Below are 27,543 nucleotides of genomic sequence, written 5' to 3'. Positions count from 1 at the left end.
CACACAACGATAGGAAAGAACAGCATAAACATTATGCTGCCTGGAGAAGAAAGTAATTAAGGGCTGGGGATATAGCTCAGCGACACAAGCACCTGCCTGGCAAGCCCAGGGTCCTAAGTTCAATTCCTGATTAAAAAAATAAGGAAGCAAATTACTGTACGCACTATGATGCCACTTGTAAAACTAAACAGACACATGTATTCAACTGTAAAAAAAACAAAAAGAGGAATAAAAGAACAAAATTCAGGGTGGTTTTCCTCCGTATATTCAACAGGGAAAAGCAGAAGTATAAGATTAAGGAAGTGTGTAGGGAGCTTTCTTATTTTTATTTTATTTCTAAGGTTATAATATCTGGACATTAGACCTATGCATATATACATAGGGGTGTTCATTTTATTACTTGTTAGCCCTTATCAAATTGCCATATATATCATATATATATATAATATATATATGAGTTGATATATTTCATGAATAGGATAACACCAGAAGAAATCTAAAGCATAGTCAACAAATTAAAAGGGAAACAATACAATGGGTGTCATGGTTTATGTCGGTGGCCCCCAGGCATCATGCTCTTGCATTGTGCATTTGTGATTGGTTCATTGTCTAGCGCTTGGATTGAGAATGTGAGTGCTCCACCCACATAGGGGTGGAGCCAGGATGTGATGTAATGGCAGGAAGAAGGCATGTTATTCTTTCTTGCCAGTTTCTGCCTTGCTGTCCGCAGCCACCATGAACTACAGCCCCATCAGGCCTCCCTGCCTTGAAGCCAACTGAGTATAGACTGAAACTTCCAACATCCGTAAGAAATACCCTTTCCTTTCCCAACTTTGGGCATCAGGTATTTTGTCTCAGCCACGAGTAGTAAGTAACTAAGACCATGGGAAATTGCTTATTGTATAACTGGAACTCCTTAGATCCTCTGGGAAACCGAAGTGCTGTAAAGGACTCAAAAGGATTTAGGGGTCCTCATCAAGGTGAGGCCACCTGCCTCAGGTCAATAACTTTGGAATTTATGTTCTCATCTTGGCTATTTTGTCAGTGCTGTCCTTTCTGATGACTTCCTTTGATCAAACACCCTTCCATCTTTGACATTATTCTATTTTTACTAGTCTATGCAGAGACCGTAAGTCTGTAAGTGTCCTCAAATCTTAGATCCATTTTTTTTTCCTTTGTTGCCCATTTACTGAAATCCCAACACACACCAGCCTAGAACAGCCATGAACAAGACCTGGTGCCCAGGCTTGTAGCACTGGCAGGGGAACGAGGGAGCTGAGCAGACAAAGGAGCCGAGAATCACAATGTAGTAATGTTTTACCATGCTGTTAGTGTATAAAGGTCAGTGCGGACGTGTTAATAAAGACATAGATCTGGGTGGGGCATAAGAATCTGCTTTTAAGAAATTTGCAGTGAATTTGATGCTGCTAGGCCACAGACTCAAGAAAAAAAAGAGAAATTTAATGTGATAAGTGTGATGATGGTAATAGAATTACTTGGACATGGAGTCCAGACTGGGTGACCTCTCCCATCTGAAATGGGACCCCTGATAAGTGAGGAATGGCTTCCTTGAGGCCACCCTGGAAAGCACCCTCGTGGAAATCAGGCTGTCTGATGTTCGTCTCTGGATGTGAAGCGCCTGTCCACCTGCAGAAGGCACGTCTCTCTGTGTTGCCATTGGCAGGGGGCAAGGCCTGGCCTGTAGTAAATGAGTAAGCAGTTAGCAGAGCAGCCTTCTGGACCGGGGGTCAGGCTTGGTGTCCAGGCCTGTGGTGGCCCTAGGTCCTGGGCACCGTAAGCTCCTTGGCCTCTCATATATCCAAGCGTGTGCTGGGACCCAGGGGAGGATTATGCTTTGCATCTGATGATTTTATCAACAGAATCGGGAGTCAGGGTAGCAACCCCCTCTGCAGCCAGCATGAGACTAAGGAGACTGGATTGGTTGAGGTGTTTCTCCAGGAGAGACGAGGCGGCTCCTTAGCAGCAGGCTTGGTTCTTGCTGGAAAGAGGAAAAGGGCTGAAGACTGGATAATTAAGAGATTTCTTATGTTGGCAGTGGGGCTGCTTCCTGTTTCTAGGCCTAGAGCAGCCTCCCTTTCATTCTCCAGGCCCAAATGAGGCCTCTCTCCAAGGACCTGCTAGTCAAACACTTGGCGTGCATCCAGTCCTGCCAGGGGCAGACTCCCTGCTGTTTGCTCCCTTTTATTAAGCACATCCAGGTGAGTTTTATTGCCAACAGTTCCCTGGGCTCCTGTTTCCACATTTGTCTCCTCTGAGTCTGAGATTGCCAAAGGCTTTCACAGTTAATGGACCTTACTGTTCCACGAGCCACTTAGGGAGGCACAGAACTCAGTGGCGGTAATTAGTCAAACAAAGTGCAGACCTCCAGAGACCCACTAGAGCTGAGTGGCAAGAAGGCAGGATACAGCAATGGGGGGTGGGCTCAAGGCCATTGGCAGAGGTGGGGCACCCACACAGGTGTGTCGGGCCTCCCTGTTGGCCCATTCCCACTCCCCATTTCTTCTGATGGGGGAGGGATTCTGTGGGTTTTACATCCGAGGGGTTGTAGGGGCACAGCTGATCTAACTATGACAAGCACCTGCCTCTTTTTCTCTCCTTGTCTCATCTGCTGACCTGTGATGAAGGCTGAGGTCCAAGTTCAGGTGCGACTTTTTGGGGAGAAGCAAAATGTTATCTTCAAAACCTGGGCTCCAAAGCCAGACCGTTCAAGTTGCAAACCAATTGCTTTTAGAATTAATGATCTGGGACAAGTTAACAAATCTTTTTGTACCTCAATTCACTTTTCTGTAAAATAGAAATAATGATGCTAATCTCCAAGCGTCACTGAGAGGAATCAATGGTACAATAACATTTGCACGCTACTTTGACTGGAACCCGGTACATTACAAGCACTCCATAAGCAGAAGCTCTTAGGATGCCAAGAGCAAGTGTGGCTGGAGCACAGCTGGGGAGGGCAAGTCTTTAGCTGGTATTCACGTCCCCTAAACTTGTATCTCGTTGGTTGGGCGGAAAGAACAAGGGTTTCATAGAAATAGCCTGCTTTCTATGGGAGAAGGTGGTGGAGATCAAAGAGGGGGCGGAAAGACATTGAGCTCAGCCTGCTGCTAAATCCGAACAAGAGGAGGGGCCCCCACATTTCTTGAACATCTCTTCTGATCAAGCATCGCCTCCTTTATCTCTTGAATTGCCCCTAACACCTTGCTGGTGGGCCATGTAACAGTCTTAGAGAGCTAAGTGACTAATAGCAAGTTATACAGCATGGAGAGGGGCCAGGGTTGGAGCTTGAGATGTGTGATTTCTAGGTGACTGTCCTTTCCCTACAGTTTTCTGTGGTAGATGACCAAGGTCTGGGCCCTGATACTTAGATTGATAGCTGTTACCTAGAAAGCACAGGTTGGGTTGTGCTCACTGGTTTATGCCTGACTTAAAGAGGAGGTCCCCAGGTGCCAGAGTTTGAGACATTTCAGGGGCAGAGGTGCAATACCAGAATGTCTTTCATCCCACATGGGCTTCTGCACTGTTCTGGGAAGCCAGACCCAGCCACACAGGGGGCTTGAGCCTCTTTCGTTACTATCACAAGCCTCTCTCTCCATATGCAGGTGGATGGTGTTCTATGCTTGGCTGACATCCTGACAGACGACAGCCACCCAGAGGCCACACGGGCTGAGGCTGCAGCTGTGGTGGCCCAGGTCACCTCTCCACACCTGTCCTTCACCCAGCATCTTAGTAGCTTCCTGGAGAGCATGGAGGAGATTGTGACAGCCCTCATCAGTGAGTCTCCTTGGGTGGGTGGGAACCTGGGTGGGAAGACCTGGGCACCATGGTCTTTCGGAAGGATGAGAAAGGCTATCCAGCTGCTTACCAAGCCTCAGATATGTCATTTAGAGGATCACACTAGCTTAAACCACACCATTAAGGGACCAGACTCAGGCTTTAAAGAACTCCATAGTCAAAAGTCTGCTGTTAATATACAGTGAGCCCTTCAAGAAGCAAGTGGAATGATCATAATCATGTTGGAATTAAATGGTCTCCCAGGACAGAAAAATGCAGGGAGCAGTTGGGCTTCAAATTTTAATGCTTAGCCTCTGCCTAGAAAGACTGAAAAGCTTTGTTCCTAGTGTCTCATTGTACCCATAAACACAGTGGTAATGAATGGGACAAATGACTTCTCAGCAAGAACTAGCTCACCCCAACCTGCTGTAGGAAATCCCACCATGGGGCCTCTCATTCAGACATATGTCTTCCTAGCAGGAAAACCGTAGTCCTGTGTCTAAAATATGCTCTTTTTCTTGCTTTCCTTTTCTAAACTGCAGAAACTAGGATTAATTTGAATAAAAATATTTAAGGAACTGTTTTTTGCAAATCTTTGTTTAACAGAGCTGGTAGTGATCTATGTCTCTACTTTATTCCTACTTCTGTCACTATCACTGTATTTATATCTTCTTGAAATTGAATGAAAATTTACACAAAAATTTAGGGTTAGCTTTTACAGTCAATATACTTGGACTTGGACTAGCTGTATTAATATGTATTTGGGGGCAGCATGGAAATCAGAATCAGAGTATCCAGATTTGGCATCTGGTTTTTCACTCACTCATTCAGCAAACATCTATTGATCAGCAACCTTGTACAAGCTCTCTGTGGGAGTCTGCCACTCTCATATCATGTGGCATTGTAAAGCTCACTTTTAAATTTTCCTAATATATAAAGTGAGAAATTGCATTTCATTTCTTTCATGTGTCCTTCTACCTCTAGAGCTGTAGCATCTTCCAGCGCTTTGCACATAGGTGACATCAGTTAGGTTGACTTCATGGCAAAGGAGGCATGGGAAAGCCACAGGACAGGAAGGAGAAATCAAATTGCTAACATCCACATGAATTTGGAATCAAGAAACACTGAAGTCAATTGTTCAGTGTTCTGGCTGGAGGGAACTCAAGTGAAGTATAGCGCTCCCTCTACTGGGAAGGAAGTCTAACTCTAAATTGCAGCAACCAGAATAATTCATCTGGATAACAATCCCCAGGGAACTGGAGAGCTTGAAGGACTTTCTCGAGGGCATGCGTTCGCATTAGGGTCCACCATGCCAGGAGTTTCGTACTCAGGCATCCATCAGAGCTTAGCAGGAAGCAAATGAATTAAACAGAGTCAGATGAAAAAAAAACTAAGGAGTTTTGAATTTGATATTAAACTGACCAGTACACTCACTGATAAGGGGGAGGACAGTCACTGTTGAATTCTAGTTGACTATTGCCTGTTAGAAAGGCTATATTTTTTAAAGATAGGATATAAATTATAATTATGTTAAAAATATCAAAACTTATAAATATTATCAAATAATAAAGCAAATAAACCAAGACATATATAGTCCAAAGGGCCCTTCATGGTTGTCCTGTATCCATTCCTGCTCTTTTGCTCAGGCTGGTTCCTCTCTGGAGATGAGGAGTCTTCCTATTTATTTCACCCTGCTAAAGATGCACCGTGCCGTCTACTCTGAGATCCACCAGATGGAATATATCTGTCCTTTGGTGGGAAATAGCCCCCCCCAATTTCTTGCCATCCCCTGGAAACATTTGAAAATGAGCCACTGGAATCCCTGGTTTAATCTTCCTAACACATCCCAGGTGACTCAGAGTGTAGCACTAATAAATTTGCAGCAGAATTAAAAGGCACTTCATAGTTGTGTTAATAATTGCTGTGTCAGCAATAATGGCCACTGCATGAGAATAAAGGGAAATGTGTCGACCAATGAGATCCGTAGCCTCACTCCAAAGCCTGGGTGTAGAGAGGTGAGTGTAGAAAGGTTGCATGGCCCAAGGGAGTGGGGCAGTCACTGGATATGGGAAATCACAGAGGTTTTAATGTTGTGGGTAGTATTTAATCCCAGTCCTGGTTGGTTAGGTGGAGATTCTGAGTTTTTAGCAGTCACGCCTACGTGATGGCTAAAGAGCTGCCCAGAGGCAAGCAGTATCCTTCTGCTAGGACTGGACACAGGCCTGTGGGAGCTTCCCTGAGAATGAGTCAAAGGGGTGGAAAAAGAAACAGTGTGCAGAATAGAAAGAAGGGAACGTTGGGGTCAGGCAGCCTCTGATAGTTACTCACTGGCCATAAAACCTCAGGAAAATCACTTAATGTATGAATCCTCAGTTCTTTCGTGTACAAAACGGTCATAAAAATTATATTGTTGTAAGGATTGAATGAGTTAATGATCAAAAAAGTATAGCTGTGCCTGGCAGAGTAAATGCTAAAAAATAGTACCTTCTGCTGCTTCTGGTAGCTTCCCTAAAACTCAGCTTCCATATCTGTAAATAAACATATTCTACCATAAAGGTGCTCAGAGTTCAACAGTGCAGGGCATGGTACAGGTGTTTGACTCTCATTGTCCTTTTAGGTAGAGACCAGTAACTCCATTCATTGGAAGGGCCAAGAGGACGTGGAAGTACAGACTCTTGTCTGGGAGCACTAGGGTGCAGAATGGAGTATAACTCAGTTCTGTCTCCACAACTTTCTCTGTGTGCCAGGGCTAATTTCTCCAAGTGTAGCCTTTACTCTTGTGGTTTTGTAGAAGTGCTGTCAACAGGACAGGGCCTGAGGGACTGAAGCATTTTGATTAGAAATCAAGTTGGAGTGGAGGGTCGGAAGTCAGACTCATCAGGTGGTGGTGTATCAAGGACAGAGCCCTTTTTCTACCTCTTCTTGAGACCAAGCCTATTTCAGGTTCTGCAAAGCCCATGGGGGAATATGTTAGGTGATGGGAGGAGAGGGACATTCCTCCTCAGAGACTCTCCCTTTGTATTAAGTATAAATGGTAAGTGGAGACATTTGTTTAGGGCTGGGCTATGGCCACTGGGACCAGATAAAAGAGTGTGACCTTCAGAGGCTGGTGCACGTGACCCTTGACCTGAGACCAAAAAAAATGGCAGCTGGCAAACTTAGCAGTGGCCTAAAGTGTATTACTGCAGACACAAATGGACTGGAAGTTTAGTCCTGCCTCATGGTCTTTGTACAACTGTCCCTTTGGTCTAGAACTTTCTCTTCCTCCGAACATTTTCATGACCTATCCCTTTCCTTCCTTAAGGTCTCAGTTGTAAAGTCACATTCTTCGGGATATCTTTCTTGTAGGCCCCTACTTATTCTCCGTCTTAGCATTTGTTTGTCTGCTCCCTCATACTTATCAAAATTTGCAATTAGTTTTATTAATTTCTGAGAATTTATTTCATTAATAAAATATGAATCCTACAAGTGTAAGAGTGTGATCTGTTTTGTCCATCAGGACATTCCAACACACCAGTGATGCTAGCACATAATGTTGGCTCAATCAATACTTGGTTAAGGAGTGAATTGGAGTCACACACTGGCTTTCGAAGCACTGCCATCTGTGTAGACAGATACATCTCTCTCCCTGGTAACTGCTTCCATCATCTGTGCCATGAGTATTATAACACCCACGCAAATGATCCCCCAGAGCTCTCGGGGAACCAAATGAGACAAATGATGTGAAAGCACTGGGTATTGAGCTATTTTCTTCCTCTTATCTATCTATCTAGAGCTCTGCCAAGAGGCCTCGTCTGGGGAAGTCTTCCTGCTGGCCTCTGCAGCCCTTGCCAACATCACCTTTTTTGACACAATGGCGTGTGAAATGCTTCTGCAGCTGAATGCCATCCATATCCTCTTGGAAGCCTGCAGCGACAAACAGAGGGTGGATACACCTTATACCCGGGACCAGGTGAGAAGTTCAGAAGGGCCCAGGCCCAGGGTCTGTGATGGTTCCTCTCACATGATGACAGAAGATTGGAGGCCAGTGGGTGCGGGGAGGCAGCATGATCTGTTAGCCTGTGGTCAATTCTGGTAGTGGCTTTTGCTGGCATTTTAAGCTTTGTGTTTCATATTGAGTTAAAGATTATGTTCTCAACATCTGTCATTGACTCTGCAGCCTCTTTGTGAGTGCCTTCTCCAGCCCTTCCTATCCTAACACTATGGGGCTTTCCTTCCTCTCCGTTCAGACTCTTCATTCTGGAGGCAGAGAGACCCATGGGCAGGCTCCTCTGAGGGTCTGCACCTAATCATATTGGTGCGCAAATGACATCATACTCTATAGTGAACTTCTCTCTCCATGTTTCCAAAAATCAAATCCAAACTCAAAAGTAAACCAGGGGCTTGGAGCACACTTTGATTCTTGGATTCAACCTCTACTTAAGCCACAGTATTTTTGTGTATTTGAACTCCACATAAGGTTCTGTTGGGATGGGAATGAGAGTTTTACTACAAAAAAAAAAAAAAACTGTTTGAGGACACAAAATGAGGAAGACTGAAGGCTCTTTGAGCTCTAGTGTTCTGGATCCCATCCCATCTCTGGTCACACTTGGCTTCCTCTTTCATGACCAATGGGTGGAGGTAGCTGATTGTGTTGGGTTTGAGGTCGCTGTTAATTCTTGCATGTACCTAAGGCCCAAGTCAGATGATTCCCTCCAAACCCCAGTCCAGTTCATCTCTGTTGGTATTTAGTCTCCCAGCTCATGCTCCTCTCCTGAGCTGGATACCTCCGACTGCTGGACATTATCTACTTAACATGATTTCAATTCCTTTCACCTTCAAATCCCTATTGCATGATTGACTCTGATCATTTTATATAGATCCAGTGGTAGCACAGTACAAACAGGGGTTATGGGGTCACATGACCTGGGCCTAAAGCTTCTTTACTACGAACAATCCTGTAACTTCGTGCAATTCATTTGTATTATGGATTTGTAAAATGAGAATCCATAATACATGCTTTTCAAAATTGAAATAGGAATCATACCAACTAATGAGTACAAACTCTTAGTACAGATCCTGGCATATAGAAACTATTAAATGAATAGCAGCCACTGGCAGTGTTGTTAATATTGGCACAGAACACTGAGTGGGGAACCTCCAGGGAGGTGAGCCCTCATCTGTGAAATGGGCATATTCTTTCGAGTTTTGACATCTGTGGCTGTGTAGATCCCTCTTCCAATTATGAGGAGTTGTGGGGCCCTTTTGAAGCCTCACTGATGCCCAGGAAGGAGAGGACTCTGGGTAAAGAGAGAATATAGTTAAGCTACAGGGAGAGAGCAATTCTCTGCATCCGGAGTCTGAAGCTTTTTCTGTGCCTCTGATCCAGGCACATCTTGTCCTCAGGGTGGCTTTACCTTTGCCCTGGCTCAGAGCAGACACTTAGCTAGTGAGAGTGTACCCATTAAAGAAACAAATGGCTATTTCCTATGGCAGAGGGAGGATTAAGCTGATCAGAGGCCTCTCTGTAATGAAGACAAAGAAGATGAATTAGGCTCTGAAGTGCTCACTGACCCCTGAAATACTTATGAGATTAAATGCCCCATGAGGCTTCCAGTAATGAATCTGCCAGTGATGCCAATGCTGCACAGAGCTTCTTGGTTTTGAATCTATACTCTGTCCACTGTGTGGACAGTGAGAGGCTCTCCAGCATCCCAGAAACCTGAGTCCACTTACTTTGTCCAAGAGAAGACTCACTGGCCATGTCTCTCCAGGAGCCCCCTTGGGTTGTAGAGTGAGGGGAGCCTTGGCCTTGGGCTCTTCTATTCTCTTCTGCTAATCTAGAGGAGGCAGTATGGGCTACAGATGGTTCTGATTAGGCATCAAGGGATTTGCATGGTCCTGATTTCTTGTTTGCGTAGGTAGCATTTCCCAGGATCCATGCTTCCCAAGAATCCAGCTATAGACTTCATAGAGGTAGGAAAGGGACCTCTGTTCAGGCTTTGCCTGTCAAGCAGTGACAATCTAGGATGGAAAGTATCTGATTATTTTTTCTAATGCATAACAGAGACTTTTACTGAGCAGGGCTTTTAATGACTTTCGGAAATTGCTTTGTAGAGGGAGTGGGTACTGTGTGTACTTCCTATGGAGATTCATAGGCTGCTTGGCATTTTAGAGTGACCAGATTCTGTGGCATTTCTGGAACCTCACTGTAAGCAACATTCACCAGGAAACCATTAATCAGAAATGCAAGATCCTTCAATCTTTCAAATCGATGTGTTTATTGTGATTCTTTCCCTTCTTTCATAGAAAAAGCGGTTTGGAGAGAAGAGGGCAGGTGGGCAACCAAACGTTGGCTTGCCTGGACCTCAGGGGGCAAGAGGAATTGTCTTGGGCTTTATATAAAATGTATCCTGTAGTTAATGTGTATAGGTAATGGACTTTACCTTTTCATATTTAACTTATGAAATTATTTTACAGAATATCACATCAAGCCTGTTTAACCACTATTAAGCAAACTGATGTGTCTGCTTGGTCACAGTAAACGTCTGTCTTCACGGGCACACACCCAGGTGGAAGTAGGTTGACATTATCACCAGCGATCACTGTGTTTTGCTCGCAGAGCAGGACAAGCATAGGTCCATCTGCTACAAATGGGCTTGCCTGAGGCTGACTGGTGTGGTGGGTACAGGAGATGGAGTTAGGGCTACACTACAACCTGCCCTATGCAGCGTTGTCACCTCAGCAGTCTGTGTTTGAGTGCCATGCGATCAAGTCTTGAAAAAATCATTAAAGAAATCACATAACAACATTAAAAGTTGACGGTGCTGTGGGGGCTTATGACCAGCTGTCCAGGGCCACGTGTGGCCAGGGATTGGACATGGCTATGCTAGAGACAGAAAGGGACTTCGCTTGCTGGTCGCAAAGCTGCAGATGACATTGTTGCCACAGCATTTAGAGAGTTAGTACAGTGATCCCAGCAATTCAAATATTGTATCTGGCAATTACAGAGTAATTCTGATTACAGCATCTGAGCTGTTGGCCTTTTTGTCCTAATTCCTGCACAGCATGAAAGTAATCACAACTTTTCATTAAATATTTGCCAGTTTTCTGTATTATAAGATCTATTAGATGGGCGCACTGGTCTCTGTTCAGTGTTGTGGGTATTCTTCACTAGCAAATGAGGGAAGATATGGGAAGTCAGGCTGTGATGAGGACTGACTTTTGAAATACTGCTAAGAGTGTCAGGCAGGCCTGGGCCACACTTTCACATCGTGAGCCTTTTCCTTGGTGTGTGCTGCTATCAAAAGGTTTTGCCAACCACCTCCCTGTCACCCAGGGTTGTTTTTCCAGGACTAGTGGCATGGGAGCACCTCTACCATTCTGGGTCAGTTTGTTATCCACTGCAGTTTTCCTGAGGTCTCTGGAAACCAAGTGAAAAATGATTTGAGATGTCACAGAAGTTAGTTATTCCTCTGATGGAAGGGTTGCACCAGCTCTAAGCCCTCTTTTCAGTTTTTAGAGATCTTCTGTTACAGTTCACCTTGGCAACGACAGAGCTGAGTCCCACACATATTGGGTGTTACATAGGTCAGTGTTTCTGGACCCATCATCCATGTCTGGATCTTTTCTGGATCTTTGCCTCCCCAGAGGCAAGTTATATTCATTTTATTAAACAAACATTCTGGCTGCTTGATGAGCTATTAATTCATCAAATTCTAGTAAGAGTAATCTCTTATGGTATGCCAAATAATGTTTCCCTCAACAATGCTGTGTCTTAATCCCCCAAACCTATGAAGAAGCTGACTTAGCACATGGTGATTACTTAAAAATATTGACATAGGAATGTTATTCAGATGGGCTCAATGTGATCACTTTGTTCTTATAAAAGTGAGGTAGAATTAGTCAGAAAATAGTGGGTACACAGCATCCTTTAAAAGCTGGAAAAGGCAAGGAAATAAATTTTCCCCTAAGCATTCAGAAGCAATGTGGATCTGTTGATACCTTGAGTTTACCTTCTTAAGATCCATTTAGAACTTATGTACTCCAAAATTGCTAATAAAATTGGGTTATGTTTAGCTGCTTAGCATGTAGCAATTTATGATAGCAGCAATAGAAAACTCACACATTTTTGTTAACCAGGGCACAGAAGATTATATAACATGACCAAGATCATATGGAAAATAAGCAATTGTGCCAGGTTTTGAACCTAGATGACTCCGTGCTTTTAGCCACTACCACCTTTCATCTGGGGTCTCTCTCAAAGTTAATATTCTCTGCATTCAGTAAATAAGTATAGGGGAGCAGAAAAATAGGCTCAAGAGAAATAGAATTTAATTGAACACCATTAGATAGGACTGAATTAGTCTGGGACAGGGAACTGGTCTGCCTGGTTCCTGTCCCCTGACAGCATTATAAGCCTGTATTCAGGTAAACCAAGTTGTCTTAAAATCCCAGCGTGGGTTTGACCACAAGTAGAAATATTGACCCTTTTCCCCTCTACATCATGATACATACAAGGATGTTTCGAAAGGGAGACTCAAAGCAGAGCATAATTGGCATTTATTCAAATTGTGCTTAATTGAATACTTCATCTGCACCTCCAGAAAACCACATGGGGTACAGGCTCTGTAAAGAGGAAGTAATTTTCATTAACAGGATCTAAATTAGTCTGACACAAAGACCTACCTGGTGGCTGTGACGATAATAATTGCCATGTAATGAACTCATTGCTGCAGACAAAGGTTTTCTTTTCCTTCCTTCCTTCCTTCCTTCCTTCCTTCCTTCCTTCCTTCCTTCCTTCCTTCCTTCCTTCCTTCCCTTCTTCTGCTCTTGGTTCCATCTTTCCTTCATGAATCACCATGTCAAAGAAACGTCTTTATTCTGAGAGAGCCTCTGGTGATGGCTTGGGTTTAGCTGCCCTGTGTGCTGGGACAAGTGGCTGTGTACCCACTGTGCACCACTCGCGGTGCGGAGAGAACCAGATGAGCCATAACTGCATGTGAACTTGCCTTGTCCGTCCTCACTCTTAATCTGTCACTTTATGCAGCCCAAGGAATGCACCATTTTTTTGACTGTGTCTTTAACTCGTGTTTTCCCTCTTATTCCTCCTATTTCAGCCACAAACACAGTCCTGAAAGGGGAAAACTTTTGGGAACTAAACCTCTTGTAGTTCTTTCTAAAATGCAAATAAAAGCCTTGTAATTCCCCTCATAAATTAGTGGGTGTTGCAGACTTAAGAGTAAAATTTTAATCTCACTCAGATCCCAGCTAGGTTGAGCTGGAAGGGGGGCTGATCCCCAGAGATGTTGCAGCCACCTGAACATGCTGAATCCCTCATGACGTGTGCAGGAGGAAAGGACGATGCATGTTCCTTCAGAATGGCAAGCTTTTTCCCTCTGTGGAAGGGAAGAGATTTTAGATGCCTTATTACCCAGAGTAATGTGCTAATATTAAACCAACTAAACCTAGGTAGTCCTCTTGCTTGCTATCACATTGCTGTCCAGTTTTACAACTACAGCTGCCTGAATGTCCCCCGGAGATGGTCAGTTGCTATCTTTGATGTGGAGGTGTGGCTTTTGCTTGAACCATGACACAGCTTTGAAGGAAGTTTTCAGGAGAGTGGGCTGGCAGCAGTGAGAACTGGTGTTTCTTTTGTTATTTATTTTAGTTGCTGCCATTGAGAGTTCTTTAAAGGAGGGTGGGTTTTCATTCTGCTGCTTATTTTAGGGGCAGTGTGTGGTCCCGGTTAACAGGTAGCACATTTCCAATACATTCCACTGAGGTTTGGCATCCTTTCCATTTCCTAAATAGTTTTTGTGATGTAACTTTGTCACTACTTGAGGGCCCCACAGTGGATTATAGCTTATGAGGGTATAACTAAGGCTGGCTGGGCCCTTTGTATCAGAATTCCACTAATGAAGACACAATCTTGCAATGCTGACTCACAAGGGAGGCTTGTAAAGTAGAGCTGAGCATGAACTTTCTCATTGGATCCCATATTCAGTAATACCTGATGCTTTGTTGTAATGCTGTCTCTTCTTAAATGTGCTCTCTGCCATGAACTCTCAGCCTTTGTTAGTTTCAGGTTGAAGGTAGGTGAGAATCAGTATGACACAAAGAAACTGGAATGGGGGACCGAACCGAGAGAGGGCAGACTGCCAGGAGGAAGGACAGACTAGTATGGGGAAGGTAGAGGGCCAAGGGCCGCTAGTTCCTTCTGCATTTTAGAGCATGGAACTGGAGGGGTTCTGCACAATGACAGCTGAGCCCCAACTTCACCCAGGATAATGGTGCTCCCAGGGCCTTGGGGTTATCCCAGAGACATATACTGATGAATGGGCATCCGTCAGTGGGGACTATGTCCAAGTGGCAGCAGTCCACAAGGCTGGAAAAAAATGCCGCAGAAGGATGGGTAGTTGGGTGGTAAAGAAATCATGGACTAAAGGAAGTTTCATAGCCCCTAGCTGATCTGTCTGTAGACAGTACCATCTGGACCACGTGTGCCTACTTTCCTGGTCTCTCAATTCTCTTTTCCAGATTGTGACCATCTTGGCAAACATGTCTGTCCTGGAGCAGTGTGCCTCTGACATCATTCAGGAGAATGGTATGTCCCAGCAGCAGCGTACATGCTGTGTGGATGGTTTGGGTACGTGGAGCCATGTGCCTTTTTGCTTGTGTGTGTGCCTGTGCATGGGTGCATGAATATGTACAGTGCCTCCATGTATGTATGTGTGCTTCTATGTGCGAGTGGGCCAATATATAAATGTTTGCTTTTATAGATGTACATTCTGGGGAGAGACAGTGAAAAAGAGTGCAGACAATGTCAGATGGTGATAATTTCATGGGGAAGATGAAACAGGGAAGCGCTAAGGGTGTTTAAAGATAGTGAAGGGATAGTTGCTATTTTAACCACGCTGTTGAGGAGAAGGCAGATATTTCATTATAATTAAAAGAGGAAAAATCTACTCCTCCAAGATGCACCTTTCAACTTTACATTGTCCCCATCTCACTGGATGTGGCCTCAGTAGAGAGCTGAAGTGCACGGGAAGGGGTGAGAGTGGAGATCAGGTCAGGCCAGCTTGAGATCATCTCTTCCACCTACCTTGGTCCAAGTGATTGGGGTCAGGTTTGTTGGTCTGATCTAACCAGTTGGCTTCTGCAGAGGGCAGCGTGGCTGCCTTGCAGCTGGGAGCAAAGCTGGTGTAGTGCGGGGGCTTCCTGTGACTGGGAAATAAGGGAGCAATTAGCAGCCAGTTGGAGACCAAGACGCTAATGAGGCAGAGTGAGCTGGGAGCCTGGGCCGCTGCCTCTGCTCCAGTGAAACCCTCTTGTCTCAGGCTGCTCTGCTGTCTTAACAAACATACACTGCCCTTGCCCCCCACTGCTCTTTTACTAATTGAAAGACATCATTTTCTGTTAATTTTATGTGATTGAGTTAATAATGAGAAACAGTGTGGAGCCAGCTGAGGCCACGAGGAGAGGCTGCGTGGTATTATTTGCACACTCTGCCTTCAGTACGTAGTCTTCTGTTCTTCAAGGGGATGAGGGGTGTGGCCTCCATGGGCCTGTGCATCTGAGATTGGAATGCCTGGCTTCTCGGGAGTGTTTCATGGCTTTACAACATGGTATTGATTGGCTCAAACAGTCCACAGTCACTGAGAGCTAGTACATGGCTGCCCCTGAGCGAGACGATGAGAATAAAGAATTAAGTAAGTTCCAGACCTAAAACCTGTCCTGGCAGCAGTGATGGCATGATAATGATGGTATACAGGGAGGGTGGTGTAGCAGTTAAGAATGTGAAAACTGCTGCCATACTATGTGGCTTGGATTCTGCCTCCATTATTGACAATGGTAAGACTTCTCTGTCTTGCCATCTGCAAAATGGGAACAGTGCCCACCTGATGGGGATGATGTAAGGGTGACCATGTGCCTATTGGGAGAGTACCTGGGGGAGAATAAGCATGACCAAACCTGTCTGTTCTTTCAGGAAGCACTGGAGCCTCACATCTCACAGGGTTTAACTAAAGAGAGTTTATGAAGGGGCCATTTAAAAAGGTGGAGGATTTAAGGGATCACTCATGGCAGTAATGCAACCAGAGGCCACTAGGAGACAGCAAGCCTCCCAGGTCTAGATGAGGCAAACCCTGTTGTGCAAGCTGAGCTTTGAGAGCCCGTGAGCTGAGTCACAGTTTGCAAACTTAAATGCCTATGGGATCCGTGCAGGTAATGGAAACCCATGAGGAGGACTCACCATGGAGTCTTTAACAGGAGAAACTCACTTTAACAAGAATAAGATATAATAACCTACTTGACATGCTGAAATGCGGGTCTATTTTTATAAGCTTAGAAGGTCATTGTTTAGAAATCAGAAATCTAGATTTTTTTTTTTACAGAAATCTCCCAGTTTGAAGGTGAAAAAAAATTTAAACATTTTTAGAAACTATATGAGTTAAAAAACACAGTACATCTTAGGGCCACGCATGGTTTGAATTCTAAACTGGCAGTTAAAAGAGTGGGTATGAATTAGGGCATTTGGGGAATAGCTCACACGAAAGGTGGACTTCAGCTATAAACCTGCAGGGTGGGAGCTGTTAAAAGGATTTGAAGCAAAAGGGGCATCCTCTGCAGAAAGAAAGGGTAGGTGGAGCTAAGCTTGCAGAGGTGTTGAGTATGGTCTGCACAGCAGAAGGCAGATACGGCTTCATGGGAGGCTAGGAGCCTTCTTAGACTAAGTTCAGGCCAAAATCTTACCCTTTACCTGTACTCAAGTCACTCTAAAGCTTTTGATCTAGTGACTGTTCAGCCTAGGCTTGGGTCCTCTTCTGCCAGGGGCCTCATCACGTTGGGACCTGTATCAAATGCAACCAGCACCAGCGGTGAAGAGAGCACAGACAGTAACCACATGTCTGAGTTCCAGCACAAGCTCCTTTACATACCAACTGGGCAACTGTGGGCAAGGTGCTTTCTCTCTTCCTGAGCCTCAAAGTGGAATTATGCTAGTACCTCGTTCATGTGACAGTATTGGAAGGCTTGAGAGATTGTGTGTTTACTATGCCTTTATCACAATGCCATACAACATTTTATAAGTGAGGAGTCCTCCAGATGGCCCTCGCTAGTGACTTGGTACATGAAAAACCAGACACATCTCTATGGAGTAAAGAATAGATGTTACTTTGTCCAGCTTTCTCCCACTGATTGAGACCCCCTAAGGCATCTGAGGGCAAGTGCATGAGCCTTGTAGTGTCTATCAGGCTCCATGGGAAGGGCTCTCTGCTGGGAGTAGGAACCAACTGTTCATTGCTTCCTGCTCAGGGGTCCAGCTCATCATGGGGATGCTGTCTGAGAAGCCACGGTCAGGGACCCCTGCTGAAGTGGCAGCCTGTGAGAGAGTCCAGCAGAAAGCTGCAGTGACCCTGGCCCGTCTAAGCCAAGACCCAGAGGTGGCACGGGAGGCTGTGCGGCTCAGCTGTAAGTGATGGTGGCTGTGGCTGGAGTGGTGTGCACAGGTTGGGGATGAGAGTGACTCTAATTTCACAGTGGCATAAGTGGGCACAGGACAGGAGTAGCTGGGGAGAGGCCAACCTCTGGCTTCTGGGAAATGCTAGAATGGATGCCCTAGCTTAGTTTGTAATCTGGGGCTGAAGCAAAGGAGAGGAAGAGCTTGCAGTGGGAAAAGTTGGTCTACAAAGTAATTCACCTGTGGATTCTGTGTTAATTAGGATGCCTTTTGCTTATTCACACTTTCATTTCATTCATTCATTCATTCATTCATTCATTCATTGATCCACTCATTTGTTCATGTACTAATTTGTGCATTGTCATTTACCTGTTCATTAATTCACTTATTCACTGCTGAACATTTGATTAATTCACTAATTTAATTACTCTTCATTGTCACATTGCTAGCCATTTGCTTACCTAAGAGATGGTCTCAGAGCACTCACAATATGCTGAGTTCTGTTCTGATGCCAGGCAATGACACTGACTATGACACTTTCTTGACCACAGGGATTTAGAGCCTCAAGGGGTGACAGATATGGAAAAACTGTCTGTTTTGGATTATCATAGGAGTGAAGCTCTAAGCACACTCAGCAGATAGGGGAAGCGGACTATACTTAGCTGACTGTTTTAACAAGGAGGTGAGGCTTCCGCTGTGGTGTGGTGACCTTGCCTCAGCAAAGCCCCGTAATGCATTAATGGAGTCTGTAGCATTCTGTAATTTTAACTGTCATATATATATATATATGTATATATATATATATATATATACATATATATATATTGAATGAAATAAGTAACTGGAAAAAAGAAAGTAAAAGAATACACTTGGAAATTTCTCTGGCACAGATATAAACAACCACAGTTCTAATAAAAGCAGAAGTACCTAAACCAGAATTTATTCCTTGGTAAGATGGGCTGCATTTTAATTAAACTCTGTCTTGGTCACTGTTGTGGCACTGGTGGACTTGGCTTTGATGCTCTAACTGTTCCTGTTCTTGATGACAACTGGAGAAAGTTTGCACCACACAAACCTTTCTCACTGGCTGTGGGGCAGTGGGACCTTGAGTGTGAGTCAGGCCAGCACCCCTGGATCAGCTTGGCCAGGATTCCACCTGCCATGTTGATCCCCTTGTGTCTCTACAGGCGTGTCCCGTCTCATTGAGCTCTGCAGATCCCCATCAGAGAGGAACAGCAGTGACGCTGTGCTCGTAGCCTGCCTGGTGAGTTCTCAGGCTGCCCTAGCTTTGGGCTTGACCTTGGGAAGAGCAGACCAGAGGCTGGGAGGGCTGGCTATGCTGTGGTTGGCTTGGATAAGTCTTAAACTTCTGTGTGCTTAGATTTTCTTCTAAAATAGTGGTAATTATAATATTTATTTCCTTTAATAAAATTGCAGTGAAAATTATGTAAGACCACATATGTGAACAGTGTATACTGAGAAACTGGTCCTTCTAGCAGTGTTTTAGATTCTGGGGCATCTTCGCAGCTCAAAAGCAGAGTAGTAAGCTTGCAGAATGCCAGGTGGGGGCACCCAAATCCTGGTGCCTACAGGACGTGGGAGCCAGGATACCGACATCACATCACCTTCCTGTTCCAAAGTGGCTGTCATGAGAAAAGCTTGCTTTTCCTTCTGAAGGCACGCCCTCTCCTAGGCTCTTCCAACACTGTAGCTCCTGTTCTTTTTTGGGATAGGATAGGAAGAAATATGATAGGACAGAGAGGATTATTCAGCCAGCCACCAGGTTATTTATGTTGAACCCAACCAAGTACATACTGGGAGGTTCCTCCCCAACTTCTTGATGCCTGGGTCCACCATCAAATGAGCACGGTGCAGAGGCTGACGGGGAATGTGCAGCTTGTCTATCTACTTCTCCCTGTGGGGCTATCACAAAGCCCAGAGCAGAGTAACTTCCGGTTGGAAACATGGACTAGCTGAGGAGTCATTGTATAAACTGGGCTATTTAACCTTCAGAAGAGTGTGCCAAAGAATACAAGGGCGAGGTGATGAATCTTCAGATACCTTCTAGCAGTGCCATAGCAGAGTCCTCTCCTCACCCCATTATTTTTCAAACTAAGCTAGCTCACCTCTTTCCTGGGAGTTTCTGACGGTCATTGTGCACTTGTACAAATAGCAGTGCTTTATAAGTAGGCAGACCTCGCCCACACTCACCATTAATGAACTGTGTCACTTTGGCTAAGTCAAAGTGCTATAAGTTTTATTCAGTGAACTCTTACTGAATGATTTTAGAGGCCACTCTCTATAGGAATGTAACTGAAAAAGAAAACATACAAAAGTCTCTGCTCCCCTCTAGCTTTTATTCTGGGACATGCAGGGCTCTATTAACTTATTTTGTGCCTTTGTCCGTTTTTTTTTCTCAGAATAATGTTTGAAATGCATAAAATAATATATACGATAATGTAATTTAAAAGGAAAACAATTATGTTAAATAATTATTAATGTATTTCAGTACTTAGGATTTTTAACACCTGACCTTTAAAATCAACACATCAAATAATTTAGATTAACCTAGTGGTAGGTCTAGTAAATATTTTTATGTTGGCTAGCAAAGGCTGTGCATGATATTTAAAGATATCTCCAGCATCTCTAATGGGATGTGAAAATATCTCTGACTTCTACTGATGAATACATACAGAGATTGCTAAGTCTTACGGTTTATTGTTACATTGACAACTCAAGGAAAGGCAAAGTCTCAGTAAGCAGTTAATGAAATTAAAGATGTAACTTGCTTGATCTAGTAAGTAAATCAATAGTTGACATGAACATGCAGATTGGCCCTGACTACCGTTATCTTCATCACTCTTGCACCCCAAAAGATGTAACGAGCCCTGAGCAAATGTCAGGAGTATCGAAAACAGTTGGGGACTGGTCAGCTTCTTTTACATATGAGGGTTGTTATTAGTATTGTTAGTTTTACTGTAAGTTTGAAGGTAAATACATGCTTGGCTGGTATCCATAATTGCCCAAGGGGCTTTCAAGTGGAAAAGGGATTACCTTTGGTTTTATGGTCAAGTTTTAGATACAGAAGAGATGTCCTTCCTCCTTAATTGATCTTCCATGTGGCTGCTGAATTAATTTTTCTAATCCTGATTTACAGTCCATGGATCTGTCCATGGTTCCCTACTATCTGTGGTCTCCTGTCTCCCTGCTCAGTCAGCCCTTTACGTTGGCTGTAGCTTCCCCTGAGGCCAATAACTTCTGTCTCCTGGTGCTGTTCAGCAGTGCCAACCAGAACACCCTGGAGTGTGCACTCGGTCCTGCCTCAAGCAAATGTCCTTGTACAACTACCTCTTTATTAAACTCCTTTCCAAGACTGTTCAAGGCTCCTGTTCAAGGCTGCCACCTAAATCCCTCTCTTCTCTGAAGTTTTCCAGGAAGCCTCTCTAGTACAAAGCAGGGAGTGTACAGTATGCTCCTGGACCTCTCCTCTTGGATTTTATAATGTCTCACAGAGACAGGTTTATTATCTGTGTTCTTGGAATTCAAACACATATCTGTTTGGCTCTGGAGGCCATGGGCTTTTTTTTTTTTTTTTGAGAAACCATCTTGTTTGCAGTCATATTCTTTACTCTCTGTGGGCCTGCTGTCAGTTTACTGACAGCAAGTTGGATTTGTGTTTGTATTTCTCCCCCTTACAACCTAGAATATTCTTAGGGCAAGGGCCTTTTCCTGGATCTGTGTGTTTCCACAGGACTTTGAGTTTAGTGGCCTGTTTACTGTTTGACTTTGGAATTGGAAGTCTTGTCCCTCATCTCCACCCAGCAATGTTGGTGAATATCCATGGCTTGGCCTGAGAAGGGCTCCAACATGGAGTGAGGGAGATTCCCTGGCTGCTAGGATGGATGCCGCCTGGAGGCTGGCACGGCAGATGGAGTTGGGAGTTACCTTTCCTGCTCTTTCCAGGGCTTTATTTCCAGTTTCAAAGGCTCTTCAGTTGGAGGGAGGAAATTTCAATTATCATGTCCATGTCTGGGAAAGTGGCAGCACAGATCACCACTTGCAAACAGAATTGATTTCTCCTTAATGAAGCAGCTGTCGGCAGGCTGCTGGGCTCCTTGAATACTTGGGTGTTTTCAAATTGTCTGAGAATGAGATTCTGGGATGACTGGCTGTTAACCCTTCCAGGAAAGCAGAGGACAAAAGCAAAGCTTGGGAGGGGGAGCCTCCTGATGGTGCTGAGGAATGCGTGCTCTGAGTTGATCTCTCTCTCTCTCTCTCTCTCTCTCTCTCTCTCTCTCTCTCTCTCTCTGTCTGTCTTTCTCTCTCTTTTCCTTTTGCTGTGGCTCTTCCCTTCTCTCTCTTCTGGGGTCACCTCTTCTCCTTTCCTTCTTCCCATGCTCTCTATTTTTCTTTTTCACTGTCCTCTTTATCTGTCCACATTTCTTTTTTGCTTCATCTCTTTTCTTTCACCAAGTTGTTCTTTGTGTCTCTGTTATGACATTTTCTTCATCTTCTGTTTCTTTGTTGCTGTATTCCCCCCCCCCATCATGCTGGTGGTCTTCTATTTTATTTTCTCTCTTGGTGAGTCTCCTCCGTTCTTTGTCTTTCTTTGTCCCCTAGCCTTGCTTTACTTTTACCCATGAAGAAGCAAAATGCATGGGTGGCCTCGCAGCCTCATCTGCAGGACATTCTCTGGTTCTATTTTTACTGTGACATCAGTGGGATTATTTCTCCCCATTGAAATCATGAGAAATAAACAAGTTCTAGGAGTTTAGCCTTGTTGGCTCTTAGAGTAAATCAGGTCCTAGCAAAGGCAGGACTTGATAGTTAGAGACATCCTGAGGGTGTCTGTTTCCTGTCACTAATGTCTCAAAACCTGTTCTTGTGCACAGAGACACATCTTCCTTCTTCTTGCTGTGGCTTAGAAATGACAACATCTGTGACTCCAAGAGCGAGGGCAAACTTTTCACTTCCTATGCCTGATTGCTTAGCAACAGACTACCTACCTTGTCTAGATAATGCATTCTTCCCCTGCTGTGTGCTCACTCCAACCTTAATCTCATGTCCTAGGACTGCAGCATTCTGCCTGTGTGTATAGTAGGAGTTGGGCTGGTGTGTGATTTTGAGATCATCCCCCACCCTGCCCCTCAGCTTCTGTATTTCTAAAGTAAAGATTATGGTATCTTGCAGCATGGTATTTTATTTCTCATGATTCCAATGGAGAGAAATGTACTATGAAAAAGGTAGATATTCTGTAGATATTCCCTCCTTTGTCCTATCATTCCAGGTATTTTTCTATTCTCTTTGTTCCCAAGGGTGTGTGAGGAGGTGCCTCACCTTCTGTCATGTGTATGCTCAGTAGGAGGGAGGGAATTAATATCCATTTGGCATTTTGAGGGTTTTGTCTCAGTTAACTGACGAACAGGTCTAGGTAGGTGCTCAGCTCGCATTTATAGCTCAGGTCTATCAGTAGATCTTAGCTTTAAAACATTGCATTTGTTCATTTCTTTTCAGCAAACGGGTGTCACATCCTGTGCGGACTGCTACAGATACACAGAAATATAAAACATGATCCTGGGGCTCTGAGAGTCTAGTTTGGGAGGTAAACATCTGAAAACTGTTGCAGTCAAGTGTGAGAGGGCTGAGCTCAGCTCGGGCTGTGCATGCACAGGAGAGGATGGACCGTCTCTGTCTCAGGGCAACTAGGGAAGGTTTCACAGGGAGGACATGATGAAAGACATGACAGCACCTGCTGGTTAGAGATGAGGGGGAGGAACTGCATGCCACAAGGAAGTGTATGGGCCAGGGCTCATGGCCATCATGCAGGTTTAGCGTGCTGGGCATTCAGGAGAAGGAAGGGAGTGAGGAGTGGATTTCATTTCTGCCGGCCCCTGTCTTCTGCTCACCCTTCTTGCTGGATTTGAATTGTTGAGTTGCAGAATCTTAGTTTTGCTTTGACTCTGTTCTCCCTTTCTTTCTTTTTAACTCCCCATCCCAAAGTGCTTTGTGTAACACTTAACTGAATTTATGGATAAATAAATAGCATTTTCTGCTTCAAGGCTAGTCTAGGAACCTAGATGCAATAATGTAATTCCATTGATGTTTCTGGCAATTTCAGTCTCTAGGAAGCGCACAGTTTGAGCTTGAATATGCTGTTAATTTGACTAGATCCTTAAAATGATAGATCTTTAAAATGACCAGGTTCCTAAGATGACTGAAGAACTGAGATGGCAAGACCACTATTAAGATCATTCAGATGACCTCTTTCAGATGCCATTTACCAAGGTGCAAATGAAACCAGGCATCCATGTGATAGGGTACTATAGTGACCAGGTGACCAAAATTGTCACTAAGGTGCCAGGTAGCTAAAATGATGATCAAATCAGATTGGTAAACACACCATTTCTTGAATTGTATCTCTCAGGGCAGCTGAAGTAAATGCATACCTCTAAGCAGGGCCCGGTTCTACTTGAGTCATCTCTCCTGTCTTCTCTCCAGGCTGCTCTGCGTCGATTGGCTGGGGTCTGCCCCGAAGGACTCCAGGACTCAGACTTCCAGCAGCTGGTCCAACCCAGGCTTGTGGACTCCTTCTTACTCTGCAGCAACATGGAGGAGAGTTTTGTGTAGCTGGTGTGGGAGGAAATGCATTTGCCCTGTTCTCCTGCCCCTCTGAATGCACACCTGTGAAGCACCAGAGTGTGTACCGCCTCTCCTCATCTCCATATTTATACATAATTTATTTTTTACATGAAATAGAAGGTGAAATCTTCTACCAACATCATCAAACAGTAGGTGGTCTGTGGGGATCTTTTTTGTTTCTATTTTTTGACTTCTGTGACTTTTCAGTTGCAGAAGCTTAAATGCATAATGGCTAATATGACAGATTGTCATGGATGATTTCACTTCATCTTGTTTTCTCTACTCTCACTACATAATTTTGCCTAATTTTTTAAAATGTTGGAACCAGAGTATCTTAACTGCCCAGTAGTTGTTTTTTTAAAGTTAGAATCAATTTCCTAAAAACTTTAAAGTGAATTCCACAGCTGGACAGAATATACTGGAAAGAAAGGTTTTTCTTTAATAAATGGAATCATGCAAACTGTGTCTTGATTTTTTCTGTTAAATCATATCTTTAAAGTTCTTGTTTCCCAAGATTTCATGCCACAAAAACCCTCTTAGTTATTGCACATGCATAGAGTTGTCTTGTTTGCATAAGTGTGTCAAGTTATAAGTGATTTAAAGAGAAATCATAATGAGGTCAAAGACCCAAGAAACTCAGGTTGCTTTGTGACCTCCCCTATTGACAAATGAATGGAATTTGAGGATGAAGCTTTTAAAATGATTTCTCTTGTGAAGGACTTTTGAAAATGGGGATGTGCTGGAGCTGGCTTAGCCTGGCTCACAAGGAACAGTTACGAGAATTCCTGCCTAATTTGGTGATTAGTGATCTAATGCTCGCAGCTTGAAAATGGTCATGGTGGAAGTATTTACACAACAGCAAAAGGCAGGTGCTACAAATCAAGGTTTTGCTTTCTTTAGAGAGCCGGTTTTCAAATATCACTGCTTGAAAGTATCACAAACATCTGGGAATCCTTCTGAAAGTTCTACTGCTGTGATGCTGTAAAATGCTTTTTGTACAGTTCAAGAAACATTTCTTGAATGTCCAGTTACTAGCCTAAATGAATTTTCTAATGTTTCAGATTCTGGGCTAAGCATCTAACATGCCTTATCTCATTTTTCCTTGCAATAATCACATGACTATTAATTAGCATATTTACATATATTGTTACATGTGATCATATCATTAAATCACTCACCCAAAGTCACTTGTTAATAAGTAGTGCTAGGGTCTGAACCTGTCAATGTCTCCTACCAGAGTCTTTGCTTTAAAGTCTTATGAAGAAAAGTCTTTTCATCTAAAATGATAAAGATGATTATAATAGAAAACACTTGCATAGCATTATGATTGTACTGAATACTTGTCTTAAATTGTACCTATATATTCACTTTTATAGGTAAGAAACTGTCTCTCCATGAGACAATGGAGTTGAGGTAGCACATACATGGCAAACTCTATGTTCAAACTAAAGCCTCTGAACCCATATTGAAAGCTTCTATTTTTAAGAATGAAATTTTTGATATAGGACACTCAGTTTTGAGCTATCATATCAATAAATGCCTTTTGTTAATATATTGGCTGCTCTCATCAGAAAAGTCTTTAAACATTGAGAAGCTATCAAGCCTGAAAATTCAAAATTTTATTATTGGCAGAATTACTGTAAGTTATTTTCCTTGAAGAGACAGCCTCATTTTGTTCCTTTTTGAGAAAATGTTTGCCAGATATCTCAGTTTTTAAATTTTATTTAAGGAGAAAAAAAACAATTTCAAAAAGATAAACAGTAAGAAATCACTAGTTTATAGATTTATATTGTCATCTTAGAGATAGTTGTTCGAGTTACAAAATTAAAGCATATAAAGTGGGCATTCAAACAGTGAGACTGCAAACAGTTCTGTTCAATGATCCAACAAAAACTCAGTAATATGGTTATCTATCTTATACACTTAAATATGCATGCAGTTATATCCTTTAGGACACTTTCTTTTCCTCTCTTTTTTACGATGACAATTACACATTTTGGGTTTTATTACTACCACAGTTCTTATTACTTTTGTTGAAGAGAATAAAACCAAATGTGACATAACAAAACAATGTCAGTCAAATCAAAAGGATGGACATAGTACATAATGTAAAATCAGAATACAAGGTGATCAACAATGGTTACCATAATGCCTCTTGCTATCTTAAAAAGAATTGCCTATATCATCAGTTATAATAAAATTGAACAAAACAGTAAAGAACAAAACCAATAAAACCAAAACATTGGATACATTACAAGACTTCAAAAGATAATAGTCAAACCAGAATGGGCATCATAGTGAATCTTATTGTCTTCACAGTTGTTCCCTATACTCTCAAACTTGGTACTATCAAGCAAAACAGAATAGAGGAAAATCAGTCAAAACAAGATGGTGAGAGCAATACAGGGTTTCAAATCAAGTTAATAGGGAATCAAAGTGGATTACTGTAATATACCTTGCTATTTTTATTTTTCCCTTAATTAAAAAGATAAAAATACAAAAGTAAATAATAAAAAAAGGAGATTGAGATAAAAGAGGACATAACAGCAAAACAGCACAGGTCAAAACATAACCATTTAAGCAAAATAGTGTTTCACCACCAGATATCCCAACATAAAAGTAGTTACCATAGTGTCTCTTTCCTTGAAATCTTTGAGTATAACTTCATATACTGTAGCATCAAACATATCAAGACAATGTAAAACCATTGAAGAGAATGACAGTATTACAGGGTATTTAGAACCAACTAACAGAAAATGAACAATGGTTTCTGTTATTATCTCCTTGTCTATAAAAGTTTTTGTTTATATTATCACATATAATAAAATCCAGCAAGATACAACATGTTAAGACCAATGGAGACAGAAGAACAAAAGCTTGATGGGACTTCAAAACAAGGAGATATTAAATCAGCACTATTATGATGTCTTGTTTTCTTCAAAAAAGCTATTCATACCATCCAACCTTCTCTGCCTCATTTCTGTTGAGCTTTTTTTCTGTCATTAGTTGTCAGTTTGTCTTCTTCATTCTGCTTTCTGCTCCATTCATTATGGCCTCTCTGCCACTGTTTCTGGAATCTTGATATTTTTCTTTTTTAGAATGTTCTGCAGTATTTTCTGTAGAGTTGAATTGGTGGTTGCAAATTCCCCCAATTCCTCCTAATCCTGGAAGCACCTTGTTTCTCCATTAATTTCTAGGGTCAGTTGTGCAGGGTATATCAATCTTGGCTGGAGGTTATTGTCTTTCAAAGCTTGAATTATTTTACCCCACCCTCTTTGTGATTTGATGGTTTGTGCTGAGAAGTCTGCTGTAATTCTGATGGATGTTCCCTTGTAAGTGTTCTGTTTTTTGTCTCTGACAGCTTTTAATATTCTGTTGTTATATTGGATTTCTGGAATTTTAATTATTATATGCCTGGGTGTAGTTCTGTTTGGGTTGTAGGTAGCTGGGGTCCTGTATGCCTCATAGATCTGAGTATCTTTACCTTTTCCCATATTAGGGAAGTTCTCCTTGATTATTTCTGCGAATAGCTTTTGCAGTTCATTTGTTTGTATCCCTGCTTCTTCCTTTACATTCTTAATTCTTAAGTTATAGATCCTCTTATCATCGTCTAGCCTTTGTATTGTTACTGCTTGTTTCCTTGTTAGTTTTAAGAAGTTTTTCCTTTCACACTC

The 27,543-nt window shown here is 43.0% G+C and overlaps 1 protein-coding gene across 4 annotated transcripts in view; it reads left to right on the top strand.

The window, feature by feature from the left end:
* Nucleotides 1-24,323, top strand: part of Insc (INSC spindle orientation adaptor protein) — a 132,356-nt gene extending 108,033 nt beyond the window's left edge. For 2 of the 4 annotated variants that reach the window (XM_013148100.3, XM_063251853.1), the window contains 6 exons: nucleotides 3,621-3,792; nucleotides 7,566-7,744; nucleotides 14,311-14,377; nucleotides 17,086-17,241; nucleotides 18,418-18,494; nucleotides 23,729-24,323. In XM_013148100.3, the coding sequence (XP_013003554.1) occupies nucleotides 3,621-3,792; nucleotides 7,566-7,744; nucleotides 14,311-14,377; nucleotides 17,086-17,241; nucleotides 18,418-18,494; nucleotides 23,729-23,857 (780 nt within the window). In that variant the 3' untranslated portion in view covers nucleotides 23,858-24,323. Of the gene's footprint in view, nucleotides 1-3,620; nucleotides 3,793-7,565; nucleotides 7,745-14,310; nucleotides 14,420-17,085; nucleotides 17,242-18,417; nucleotides 18,495-23,728 lie in introns of all 4 variants that reach the window. The other 2 variants (XM_063251851.1, XM_063251852.1) reach the window with 1 other exon arrangement.
* Nucleotides 24,324-27,543: the final 3,220 nt, after the last annotated feature.

Source organism: Cavia porcellus, unplaced genomic scaffold, assembly GCF_034190915.1.
Source record: "Cavia porcellus strain 051 isolate PalLab524CR breed Dunkin Hartley unplaced genomic scaffold, mCavPor4.1 scaffold_6, whole genome shotgun sequence".
Classification (NCBI taxonomy): domain Eukaryota; kingdom Metazoa; phylum Chordata; class Mammalia; order Rodentia; family Caviidae; genus Cavia; species Cavia porcellus.
This window is presented reverse-complemented; position numbering and strand designations above follow the sequence as displayed.